Here is a 12,856-nt window from a genome sequence, read left to right on the forward strand (position 1 = left end):
TGCCCTGTCCAAATCGAGTCATGCACTAAATCAGAGAAACGTATGTCGTGCCTTGAAAATCCCATGGTTTTGAGCTGAATCGGAGGTTCTTTCTTCTAACCACAATCCCATTCGTCTTCCCATTGCTCCCGCAAATGCGCCCTTATAAAATCATAGATGATGAATAGTACATGTATGTGTGTATGTGTCGTCCGCCCATCCACATCCACATCCACATCCACACAAAGCCTTCTGCTTTAGCTGTGGTTGTGGCGTCGGTCAGTCCATTTTGTCTTTCCCGTTTTCCCTTTTCCCTTGTTGTTGTACTTGTACACCCGTAGCCAAACACATGTCGGCTACCTATGCTTGATGGTGTGCCACTCTACCCAGGGGCTACATAGTAGTATATATATGCATTTCTCATCTGATGTTTATCGTTCAGGAGGTGTTACAATGACTGCTGGTTGCTCTTTTTTTATGTTTGGTGCTTTACTTGTTGCGCTTTATCGTCTTGACGGCCATTTCTATTAGGCCATCCTTGGCCTCGCTGTCTGGGAATCCGCTGATGGCCTCGATGGCCTTTTCAACGTAATCCTGAGCGAGAGCACGGGTCTGCTCAATACCGTTGCTCTGGAGAACCAACTCTCTTGCCTGTTCATGACCATGTTAGCAATTGTGTGTGAGATCAGACCGCAAGCAGGGCGGGGAAACGTACCCTAGCAGCGTCACCCTCCTTCTCAAACTTCCTGCCAACCAATGGACCAAGCTCCGGCATGGTCTTCCAGGCAAACAGTAGAGGGGCAGTCGCCAAGCCAAGCTCTAGATCAGCACCGGCAGGCTTGCCCAACTCCTTCTCACTGCGAGTGTAGTCCAGCATGTCGTCGACCAGCTGGAAAGCCAAGCCGAGGTTCTTGCCATACAGATAAGCAGCATCCACGGTCGCCGCATCAGAGCCGCCCAGCAGCGCAGCCGCGCGACAGCTCTTGCTGATCAGGGAAGCAGTCTTGAGGTAGGTCTTTTGGAGGTAGTAGGTGAGAGTCTCCTCGGACCACTTGGGGTTCTTTTCGTCGCGAGCCGTGTTCTTGAGCTGCATGAACTCGCCCTCGACAAGGTTGGCAATGACGGTAGCGAGGAGCTCGACAACTTCGGCATGGCGGAGGCGGGCAAGGGCGACGGAAGCTCTGCCGAGAAGGAAGTCACCGGCCAGAACGGCCATCTTGTTTCCGAACTCGAGGTTGGCGGAGGGGGCGCCGCGGCGGGACTCGGAGTGATCGATAACGTCGTCGTGAAGGAGCGAGGCGGTATGGATCAGCTCGGTGATCTCGGCAAGTCGTCGTTGGGAGGGCAGGATATCGGTATCTGCGGGAGTGGTCTCGGAGGCGGGAATGGCGGCGGAAGGGTTGAAGTCGGAGAGGATGTTGAGAGGCGAGATCGAGGTATCAATGGCAGCCGAGGCCTGGAGAGTCGATTGTTGCCTTTGAGGGGCCTTGGGGCACAAAACGGTGGCGCGAGACATGAGGAGGACGATTAATGGGCGCACATGCTTTCCCTCGGCCTGTGTGTAGTACTTGGCGGCGCGGTCAAGCGAGGGGTGGCCAGAACCCAGGAGTTTGCGGATGTTGCCTGTTAGGAACTTCATCTCGCCGGCGACGAGACGGAGAGGGTCAATGGTGGGCAGACCGTCGGTGCCCTTGATGGCCTTGTTCACGGCATTGTTGACGATGTTGCCGGCAACCGAGACAGCGGCAGCCCATGCCGAGTCGTTCTTCTTGGTGTTGTGGTAGAGGGCCTTGGACTGCCGTATCCTCCGCTCGAGGGGAACCACTGGCTTTGTCCTTGTTCTAAGGCTTTGTACGGCACATCTCGACTGTGTAAGACCAAGACCGGTCCGAACCACCGAAGCCGCTCCCGTCCGGAGCTGCATGTTTCCCGTGTTTCCCGCGCACGTCCTTCTTGTCGAGAAGGACCAATTGACTGTTTAGTGTTTCAGTGCAAGCGTCTCTTGCATGGAGGGATGTTTCCGGAGCTGGGATGCGACTGTCGTGGTGTTGAGGACCGATCGGGTGGTGGCAGGAAGTCGGTCGAGGAAGTAAATAAAAACAGCTCTCTCTTTGGTTTTCGTCGGGTGTGACGGGTCACTGGTTGAGCAGTAGATGGACTTTTTCTGTGGTCGTGTGGTGGCACTACAAGTACAGTACTCGGCGGCTCAGCCCAAGTGTCCGGGCAAGTGGGTGTGGTGGACGGTGGTGGTGGTCTTCGGTAGGTCCGATGGGCGTTACAACAACTGCGATCACTTAACTGCGACTGCTCCTCATCCGATCCCGAAAGCTCCATCCACCAAAAATTTGGCGCTCGGATCATCACCTTTCTCAGCGGATGCCCCTCTCTGCAGGTCCAAAAGCTTGGCATTGCGGCATTTGTCCCTATTCTGTGGCTGAAAGAGGCTGAAGCTGGGGAAATTGCCAAGAACTGCGAGTGATTCGAGGCTGGTGATGCAGATCATCTTCCACTTTCAGGCAAGCTCCATTCAAGCTCCATCCGAGCTCCAGCAACGTGGAGGACTCCACTGCACCTCATTGAGTGACAACATCAGGAACAGCTTCCGAGGATCACATCAACGACATTGGAACACTTCAGCCTGTTGGTATTTGAAACAGAAACAAGTGTTCAATCGGCTTAGTGAACATATCTCAACATCGTACGCACACAAATCACACATTATCATGGTCCTCCTCACAGTGACCCCTTCCATTTTGGAAGCTCTCCAATGTGTTCAAGATGCGCCAAGTAAACTGCAGCGAGATGGCGAACCGTCACTCAGCGATGCCAATATCGGTGCACCCATCTCACATGGCCAGATCATGGATTTGTGGAATTTACTCAAAGCCGGTGACAATAAAAAGTACAGCTTGGAGATACTGTTGAGAGGTTCCAGGGTTTATGTGCCTCCACCACCGCCGAAGCCTGAGCCGGTAAGTCGACCTCTCACTTCCCCATCATGGGAGACATAGCTAACTCTCGTCAAGTCCGATGAATACAAAGCGTTGATGGCTAGACTCTGCCGTGATGAGGAGGAGCGCGCTTACGAGCGCATGATCAACCCCGTCCCACCAATGGAAACCTTCTCGCAACGTTTCCCATCTAGCGCGGGCATGGCTCGGGCATTCGCCGAAGCCAACAGACCTACCCGAAAGGAAGACATGGGCGACGATGATGTGACTTATGACGAGGTACACCGCCAACTGATGCTCATCTTCAACTTCATGGTCACCATTCTAGGCGTGGCAGCTACTCTTTGGATTTTGGCGCGTTGGTGGAGCACTCCGGCTAGGATATTCCTCACAATGGGTGGCAGTATCATTGCAGGTGTTGCTGAAGTTGCCCTGTATTCGGGCTACGTGTGGCATCTCGGTCAGGCGAAGAAGAAGGACAAGACTTTCAAGGAAGTCAAGGAGGTGGTTCAGACGTGGGTCGTTGGTCCGGAAGAGAAAGAGGCAGCGGGCAAGCCGATTGCAATTGAGGGCAAAGAGTCTACGCCCGAGGACACAAACCTGAGAAGACGCAAGAAATAGCTCTAAACTGAGTTACTAGTAACTTGTCGATAGACTCAATCAATGCACATATCAATAGAGGGTGTGGGAAGATGATTCTGGGGGTTTGTTTACTTTGGCGATTGCTTGCAGGGATCCGAAGTCGCTGTGGTGGGCCCCACGTCATTGAGCGTTGTACTTGGCGATGGCTTGGCAGCGTGAACTCGCGTACCAGACGCGTCGCGGTTCACGTAATGCCCATTCCAATCCCTGCGAAGAGGAAAGTTCACGCGGGGCGCAGTCGCATTTTGCGCAAAACCAATTTCTCGAAAGTAAACAAAACAGCAAAGAACTGCCACTTTGGTCAAATCGCCTTTCCAGTCATCTCCCCAAACTGCCACAATCGACACGAAAAATCACAAAAGACGATCAGGTCGACAATGTCGGCAGAAGTAGTCGAGACGGGTCAGACGACGCAACAGCGCAAGAAGCCGATTCGAACATATGGCAGGCGATCTGCCGCCGCCGCCGCCAAAGGAGACTCGAAATCCTCGACGCCACGACAGCTGAGTCCAGAAGACACACCAGCACCACAGCTACCGCCGCCGCCCAGCTCACCAGGCACCATTCCTCCGTCCGACGAATGCCCAAAGCCAAACGCGCCCAAGTCCGGATCGATACTGTCTTACTTCAAGGCAAAGCCCAAGACAGCCGCACCCAGTAAAGCGACTACGCCCGCACCATCTGCCTCCGAAGAGTTGATATCGACACCTCCTTCGCCGCCGCCTTCTAGCTCCGGACAGAGAAAGCGCCGCAGATTGACCACCCGTCCCACCTTCGACGATGCACACGATGGTGAAAATCAAGATTGCAAGAAAATGAAGGAAAATGGGGACGAGACACCAGGAGCGGAGAATAGGACACCGATCGTCACGCCTTCAGCCTCTCAAACCGAGACCGATTCTACAGGAACTACAACCTCGAAACAGCTTGTTGCCAAAAAGAAGCGAACATCAAAGACCCCAACAAAGGAAATGGTGCAGACCACCTTGAGCCTCGCTATTGGTGAAGCACGGCCCCAGTTCATTGTTTGCAAAGAGTGCAGTATGCTCTACAACTACCTGAATGACAAGGACCGGAGAGACCACAAGAGGGTACACGCGGCTTATATCCGGAGCAAAAACAAGGAATTAAATCCGTGAATAATGTCTGGACGGATCTCGCAACGCCCCTTTGATTTTGGATGATCTGCAAACTCCTGCCAAGGAACGGTTCATTAGCGCATCACCACTTTGGGGCGGTTACATCATTGATGTTGTTTGTTCAGACCTCTGGGAAACTACAAAATGATCATGATGGTTCCGTCTAGACAGGCCTCGGCAATAGGACATAGTATTACGGTCATCTAAAGTAACCAAGTGCCTACAAAGTCGACAACATGGTCTACCAGCACGGAAACAACCACGACATTCCGGACGAGCATCGGGTGCATAAGTAAGAACACTCTCTCAACCGCCGACAAGTCGTCATACATGATGGGCTGAATCCTAACAATTCCAGGCCTGGAGCATGGCTGCCCGCAGACCACCGCATCCTCAAACACTGGCTCGGCCACCATGTCAAACACGTCGACAAGGTCGGCGAGCAAGAGCTGATTCCCGTTCTCAAGGAGTTCCAGGATCTCATCGAGAACAACACCCGCATCCACATGTACTTCTGCTCCATGTGGGACGAAGTCCCTCACAAGCCCCCTTACAACAGAGACGTTACCGGCCAAAGCCAAATCCGGGACTACAAGCACATGCTCCAAGTGCTGAACCACGTCTTTGGCCGGGCACCCGAGTGGACCGATGCCGCAGCGGGCGTCGGCATGGTCGGCGTCCCTCTCGCCGCCATCTTCGACTACGCCTCCAGCACACCCAGCGGGCACGCTGCCTTCCTAGATCCCGACGTGAACCGCATGCTCAAGAAGATCCTAAACGAATGGGGCAAGTACCTCAAATCCCCGGACTCCGTCTCCGTCCTCGGCAACCACCGCGCCGGCTGGTTCGGCGAAGTAGGCTACAAAGACCTGATGGAAGTGGCCAACGCCGCCGCCGGCACCTCGTACAAGTTCGAAGAAATGTACCAGTGCGATCCCTCGGCGCCCAACTACGGCTTCAAATCCTGGGACGACTTCTTCACCCGGCGCTTCGTGCCTTCGGCCCGCCCCGTCGCCTCGCCCGAGGATAATCTGGTGGTGGCCAACGCGTGCGAGTCCAAACCCTACGCTCTGGCCCACGACGTCCATCTGCGCGACAAGTTCTGGGTCAAAGGCCAGCCGTACTCGGTCCTGGACATGCTCGCGCACGACCCGCTCAGCGAGCACTTCGCCGGCGGGACCGTCTACCAGGCCTTTTTGTCGGCGCTTTCGTATCACCGGTGGCACGCGCCCGTGTCGGGAACTATCAAGCGTGCGTATGTCGAGGACGGGACGTATTTCTCTGAGCCGCTCTTCCCGGCTAGTGGTGCATCTGATGATCTTTCAGTGGACAGCACGGGCAGGGAAGGCGAGTACGAGATCCTGCAAAAGGGGATCACGGCGAGCCAGGGGTACTTGACGGCGTTGGCGACGAGGGCGATCATCTTCATTGAGGCGGAGGCGAAGGAGATTGGGTTGATGGCGTTCATCGGGGTGGGGATGGACGAGGTTAGTTCGTGCGAGATCACGGTTAAGGAGGGGCAGAGGGTTGAGAAGGGGGATGAGTTGGGTATGTTCCACTTTGGAGGATCGACGCATTGTTTGGTGTTCAATAAGGATGTTGGGAAGAAGTTACAGGGTTTCCCGAAGGTCGGGAGGGAGGAGAATGTGCCGGTTAGGGCGAGGTTGTGTGCTGTTGGGAAGTGAGGGATGGGAGTATGTCTGCATGAGTGGCTACCATTATGGTTATTTGGCAAAATCAAAGTGCTTGTGCTCAAGCAGCGTTCCTGATTGAGATTCTTCTGATGGTACGTACGGGTATGTTCGGTGCGTGATTTGTCCTTTTGCCCACAAGCTTGCTTAATCTCGTTGACTCACTACCGTATAATCTCTGGAAATTGAACTTCGGGAAAGCAAAGTAATATCAAAGGATATGATCTTGATGGATGTTGGGGATGTGATTTGGTGCTACTGATGGGAACGGGAAGGCTGCTTGCTTTTGTATTTGGGTGTGCTAATAGCTTTAGGACAGCGTTAACTTGCGGCAATCTATTGGTGGACGAAACGAGAAATTCGTAATCAGTGGTACCTTCGTTGATGTTTACCAGGCGGGTAATTAAGAGCCCTAGAAGTGGTGAAGTTGCTAGTTGTTCGCCTGCACAGAGCAGGCACATCCAGACCAGCCAGCACCTTCCCTCCTTTCTTCCACCTTCCCGTCTTCCATCTTCCCATCTTTCCCAATCACTATCACTGTTCGATACCCCCCATCGCTCTTTCCCCATTTTCCATTTCCAAACTTCCCATTTCATCCTCACCCCTTCCCCTTCCACCTTCCACCTCCTCCCCTATCAGTCCTCCTCAACAGGATGTTACGGCAATCACCATTTTTCTCCATCGCCCTTTCCCAAATTCTTCCATTACCCCGTTGCCCCATGCAGAGCTCGTTCTCTTCGATGGTAGTTCGTTAGGAGTGTCCCGCTACTACCTTGGTACCTTAGGTAACCGAACTGCTTCCCACCATACACCTCCGCAGCCGTCAAGATATTCAATGGCCTGTCAGGACCAGACTCTGGCAAAGGAAACCATGAATTTCCATGGCGTAGACAAGTGAGGAAATCATGTAGAGTCCAAGAATTGCGTTGTTGTTAACGAGACATTGAGTGGAGTGGTCGGTTCGTTGTTTGGATTCATTGCCTCGAGCGTTGGTTGCGGTATGGCATCGATGGTTGGTGCGGCTTCATTTTCCGCCATGTTGTGATTGTAATGATAGCCGGAGTTACATATTGGTTGCGAGGACTGTCGACCGTCACGGAATATAGTGTCATCACGATTGACTTTGCTCATCGAGGTGGTACTCCACGAATTGAAGGCAGACTAAATGGAAGGAAGAGGACTGGGTATGCCATCCACAAAGTTAAATTCCAGTCACACTCTTCACGAATTGTTGTTGTTCTCACTGACCTTGTTATATCTCCGCCACCTTAGCACCTCTAGTTTGCGGAATTTGCCTCATTGAAAGCGAACCAAGAAAAAACGTCTTGAGATCCTCCCAATCGCAAAGGCAGGCACATGTCGAGGTCCGGAGTACAGGTACTCGGCACCAAAAAAAAACAATGTCCTCGACCAAAAAAGGACGAAAAAGAAAGTTGCCATTTCCCACACCGGGGTTCGAACCCGGGTCTTTGGAGATTTCAATGTGGAAGTTGAAAATCCAATATGCTAAACCTATGCACTATATGGGAGATTAGTGGCTGTTGTTGTTGGAAGGAGGGCAGGAAGTTTGTCCTTATGAGGGGCATATTTTCGTCTCATCTCTGAGCGGGTGCGGCAGGACTGGAGCCCGAGTGAAGGCCGTTTGAGAGGCAGTAAACGTTCAGAACCTGAACAGGACTTGCGTCACTCCAAGCAAAGAACACCGGCCTTTTTGTTTTTCTCCCTCTTCTTGTTTCCCTCCTTTTCCCCTATCTTCCTCTCCATCCTGACCATCGGATGTACAATCTCTACCGCCCAAGGCACTTTGAAAACGCTTCCTCCATCATGGTGGAGAACATACTTAGAAGCTCCGAGAGGATTTGTACTCCGGATTCCGGACAGGAGTTATCAAGGCACCTTCCTGATATGACGCCAAAAACATTGCCACTTGGGAGGTTTGCAACTTGAAGATATCCTCACCTGCACGAAGAAGCGTTTGGTCACTGGCAGATAACAATCTTGAAAATCTTGAACCACATCCAGAAAACACCCTACTACAATAGCGAAAATTGCACCAGACATATCCAGTCCGGGCCGACGCTGATCGACATCCAAGACCAAACCTTCAGGTGCCCAACAAGACTATTGTTCATAAATATGCAAATCAAGTTCAAAGAAGACTGGACCCTCACACTGTCTGTCATAAGTGAGGCTTAGGTCAATGTTCATTCAGCTGTTGCTACGCTGTTCCTTGTCCGGTCCGTTGACCGAGAAGGGAAAAAGAAAAGAAGGAAAAGGGGGAACCGAAACCGAGACGAAACGGGAGCGGGCGGGACTGGACGGGATCAACAAAAGCGCGGGGGACTACACTACGGCAAGGACTAGCCGAGCAAGGGGGATGGATAAGGGCAAGCAAGGGGTGCGTAAAAAAGAGTATCACCCCATCGAGACACTCCCAGAGAATAAAGGAACAAACTATATTGAAGTGGGAAAGGGTGAGTGAGTAGGAAGGAGAATTTGGAATGGTATTCACAGCCTGTAGATAGGTATGTGTATCGCCCATAGAACAGCGGTTAGGAAATCGACATGCAATTTTCCAACATGCAGTTTATATCCGAGGCGCATTCGATGGTGACTACCTATGCGGTGGTAGGATTCCACGGTGTGCAGAACGAGATAGACCTGCTGTAACTACGTGAACCGATGAAGCGGATCCCGCCGGCTGGATGGCTTGAATGGCGTCTTTTGATAGATGTGTCAAGAATGCTCTTCGAGGTTGGCGGAACTTCAAGAGACAAAAGAAGGAACTTTGTCAGGGGTAATTTCAGAGGATTGGTTGTAAGTAGTCTCATTGGGTATTGACGATATTACCCGGTGTGTGAGTTGCTTTAGCTTCATTCTTTAAGGAAAGGGTGCTTCATGTTGAGTTGCCCCGGCCCTTTTCAGCCACAGAGTCAAATGCGTCAGGACGTGAGTTAAAAGGCGAGCCTCGCTTCATGATATCCTGGCTGGCCGTCCCGATAGGTGCGTAGGTGACCAACTTGGTGAAAGGATGGCTGGCCAACCCGGTAAGCCCTATATCTGTATGTCTCACTTTAGGCGGCTGAGACGGGCGCTAATTCACGACACCAGCGTGACTTCACGCGGTGGTCAATAGTCGACTTCGCGTTTAAACCAGAGAATTATCAAGCATGGCCGAACAAGCGCCCAATGGATTAACCAAACCATAGACCGGTTATGGGGCATGTCTATTCCCGACGAGGCCGGGGAAGCGTCCAACAATAGATCATCGGGCCGTCCGCAGACACCGACCGAGACAGTGCGCTAACATTTTGTCTCGGAAACTGCTTCGGCCCTTGCGATTACAGGACAAAGGGCCGAAGAACGAACGGGAGGCTTGTGAATAGAACTATAGAAGGCGCCATGACTCTAGAAAAGTGCGGATGGACGTTAACAAGCTGTGACAGAGCGCCATATGTGGAGATAAGTTGTCAAAAACAGAGACGTTTGCGAGAGGAGCCGTTGTCAAATGTCCTGAAGCTGGTGAAGCCAGACAATGAGTGCTAACGGAAAAGCAGGACGCTGGACAGGTAGTAACCATTCATGGAGTAATAGGCAAGTACACTGGGTTTTCAAACTTGAGATACGCACTGTGAGTGGAAAATTCCAAGACAACAGAGTTATCTGACGAAAGAACCAGCAAGCTCTGCTTCGTGGTAGAAATTGCAGTATACTTGGTCCCTCGGGTGTATATACTATGCCCTAGAACTGGGAATTGAGGGAACGAAGCGGTTCTCGAGACGAAGAAGTTGGCATGTAACAGAGATACTATGAATTTGATAAGTCGGGGAACAGAGAGTCGACGCCACATCCGCATTTTGCAACCCATGTTTTTCATGTTTTTGAGACAGAAAGTGGGAGACACTCGTCATTATAAAGTTCATGATGAACTTATATAAAAACCAATCACCATGAGGCACAGAACGAGACAACGGTTCGAAGCGAGCCGATAATGACCATGCTTTCATATGCCCGTTGAAAAGCCAGCAATGTCTACTTCGAGGTAGCACATAAGGGAAACAGGACGTTTCAAAGAGCACATCCCAATATGCCGCATATTGTCTCAAATTCCATGCGCAATAGAGGTTGACAGCGTGGGGGGCTGAGTCAGGTTTGACACACAATGGGGTCAGCCACTCGAGCCTCCCATAGTGCTTGCATAATTCGCATCGTAAAGTTGTGCGCATCGATATGCTCTTGCTCACTCATGATTCCATCCAGTACTGGGATACCGCTTTTTTTCATTCGATTTGGATTCCTTCTAGCCAGCTGCAGTATAGTACTGCCCACTTTTCCAAGCCTCCTGCAAGGAAGAGTGGGAGAGTGGGTATGTGAACGTGGCCACACAAGGGGGTGAGATTGGTTGAAGCCCCTGTTGGGCCCAGATATTCCCGGCGCTATACCTGTTCTGAGGGTATCCAAATCGAATGAAAAAAAGCGGTAGAGTGACCATACAGCCATGCTCCGTGCCAACTACTTGAGCGCAACTTCCTTCCGCAATTTGATGATCTGAAGATCGATCAGGACTGATGAGCATCGTGAATCGGGCAACCATGACGAACATGTAGAGCGTGTAGGAAAATCTTCAAGACGCCATCAAGCACTAAAACGGCCATATACGAACGATCCATGAGTTGTGGCGCACTCGGGCGCACTCGGGCGCAATACATGCCGAGCTATTAAGTAGCACAGTCGACGTATTGGGGGGATCTGGGGCTTGGCCCATGCGAGATTCCGAACTCTTTAAGATGGACTGCGGAAATGAAAAAATCGAAGAAGGAAAGATGGCATGAGTCTGCCCAATGCCAGCTCCCGCAACACTTATTCGCCGTCCCTGGGTGTCATTACAACCATGCTGTGCATATATCGAACTGGAAGAACGGGCATCCGAACGCCTTTCGGATCATAACCAGGGATCAAACGTAAGGAAAAGGTAGAGATCGGTCAGAAATACGAAAGAAAAGCTTGGTGTGTGAGGGGATCGGGAACTGGGCCAGCTGAGATGCTCAAGTCGGGTGTTTTTGAGAGCTCCTTTTTGAAGCTGGGGAAGATGTTATGAAGTCCCAAAGCGCAGAAGCACCTTAGCTGTTGTGCCACACCAAGCACCGCAACTAACATCGGCACGATCAAGGTACCAGTACTTTTCCATGTACCTGTCAACGTCCCAAGTGGTTATCAAGAGGATTCGAAACAAGCTGTGTCAGGCCCTTGCGCAGTTGTAAGGGAAACGGAACCAGTTCCCGTGGGTTGATAGCCCTTTAGACCCCCCGACGAGCGTGATAAGAAGGTTGAGTTTGGCAACAGGTATGTGAGTAGGTAGTTGTAAGACCATAATGGGCGTCCGAGATCCGGACTTCCGCCAAAGCCCCGTGGCCACTCAGCCTTTCTAGGAGAGCGCTCTCAGCCGGGGATCACAACTCTCCTCAACCCTTCTCACTGCCATCTTGGCGCAAAGTAGGAGAAAAACTTGCGAGAAAAAGTAAGAGCATTAAGAGGCGTGGCCTCCAGTCATGTTGCAATAAACCAGAATGGTGAGGGAAGAGTATGAAACCAGGAACAATGGGTTGAGATGTCATGTTTTACCAGGTATGTAGTGTGCCTGAAGAACATGCGCGCCATCATGCACACCAAAATAGTCAATGATAGCGCAGCATGACTCTGGGGCAACGAAGTCTGTCGAAGGACCACAGGCCACGTGATGACCCTTGGAGCTACCATCTAACTGAAACTGCAAAAGGGGTGGGGAGTGAGCCTCGAAAGCATGGCTGGAGGTGTCTGAGTGGGGGAGAGGGGAAAAGGCAAAGAGGGGGGCCGAATAAATGACAGCCGCTTGAAAGTTTAACCGGATCATCAACCACCATGATCCAGTGGTCGGATGGACGGAGCCGTTGCGGGAAGATCTCACGAGAGGATGAGTATGTACGTGTCTCCGTCCAGTCGGTTCTCGTGAGGTTGAGCTCTGTGTTGCTGCCTGTAACAAGGATGCCATTCTCAAGATGCAGAATACGACTCTGCTCAAGTCAATGACGGAGTTCGCTCCTAGCACAGAGACTTGGCAGTTGATACACGCTGGGGCTTGAGCATAGTGCTAGGTAGAGGTATAGTCTTGAGGGGCAGGCTGGGCCGTAATCTGGCCTTGCCGTGCCCTCCATCTCCGGCTTTCTCGGGACTTTTTGGTGAAGCATGTGCCGTGTAGAGCTGCAGTCTTCTCGATTGCGGGAAAGCTTCGTAGACGTGGTGGTGCAGCGGGAAGCCTAATTTGGCTGTTGCGAGATATCATAATGTTCTTGGCGGGTGGTGGTGGTCGTGTTGGCATGAAGCGAGGCGGTGAGTTGGAAGAGGAGAAAGAGGACGTGACAGATGCTGGAACAACAACAGCAACTGAAGAAAAGAGCAGGCTGAGCAACATGGTGCT

At 51.9% G+C, this 12,856-nt stretch overlaps 4 protein-coding genes and 1 non-coding gene across 5 annotated transcripts; 3 read left to right on the forward strand and 2 right to left on the reverse strand.

The window, feature by feature from the left end:
- Positions 1-245: 245 nt before the first annotated feature.
- B0H65DRAFT_173530 (isoprenoid synthase domain-containing protein) lies at positions 246-2,017 on the reverse strand. Its single transcript, XM_062821403.1, has 2 exons — positions 695-2,017; positions 246-630 (listed from the first exon to the last, which is right to left on the reverse strand). The coding sequence occupies exons 1-2, from the start codon at positions 1,901-1,903 to the stop codon at positions 469-471; spliced, it is 1,371 nt and encodes a 456-aa protein (XP_062683439.1). The 5' UTR covers positions 1,904-2,017; the 3' UTR covers positions 246-468.
- A 508-nt stretch (positions 2,018-2,525) lies between these two features.
- B0H65DRAFT_492299 (endoplasmic reticulum-based factor for assembly of V-ATPase-domain-containing protein) lies at positions 2,526-3,600 on the forward strand. Its single transcript, XM_062827749.1, has 2 exons — positions 2,526-2,951; positions 3,006-3,600. Exons 1-2 carry the CDS (start codon positions 2,703-2,705, stop codon positions 3,549-3,551), a joined length of 795 nt encoding a protein of 264 aa, XP_062683440.1. The 5' UTR covers positions 2,526-2,702; the 3' UTR covers positions 3,552-3,600.
- A 193-nt stretch (positions 3,601-3,793) lies between these two features.
- Positions 3,794-4,964, forward strand: B0H65DRAFT_173551 (uncharacterized protein). Its single transcript, XM_062821405.1, has one exon. The coding sequence runs from the start codon at positions 3,950-3,952 to the stop codon at positions 4,709-4,711; it is 762 nt and encodes a 253-aa protein (XP_062683441.1). The 5' UTR covers positions 3,794-3,949; the 3' UTR covers positions 4,712-4,964.
- On the forward strand, positions 4,830-6,481 carry B0H65DRAFT_173548 (Phophatidylserine decarboxylase-domain-containing protein). Its single transcript, XM_062821404.1, has 2 exons — positions 4,830-5,003; positions 5,070-6,481. Exons 1-2 carry the CDS (start codon positions 4,948-4,950, stop codon positions 6,394-6,396), a joined length of 1,383 nt encoding a protein of 460 aa, XP_062683442.1. The 5' UTR covers positions 4,830-4,947; the 3' UTR covers positions 6,397-6,481.
- A 1,361-nt stretch (positions 6,482-7,842) lies between these two features.
- On the reverse strand, positions 7,843-7,931 carry B0H65DRAFT_t187. The gene has a single exon. It is a non-coding gene; the product is annotated as a tRNA-Glu (tRNA).
- Between the last annotated feature and the right edge of the window lie 4,925 nt (positions 7,932-12,856).

The sequence above is a fragment of the Neurospora tetraspora genome, assembly GCF_033439725.1.
Source record: "Neurospora tetraspora strain CBS 560.94 chromosome Unknown B0H65scaffold_3, whole genome shotgun sequence".
Classification (NCBI taxonomy): domain Eukaryota; kingdom Fungi; phylum Ascomycota; class Sordariomycetes; order Sordariales; family Sordariaceae; genus Neurospora; species Neurospora tetraspora.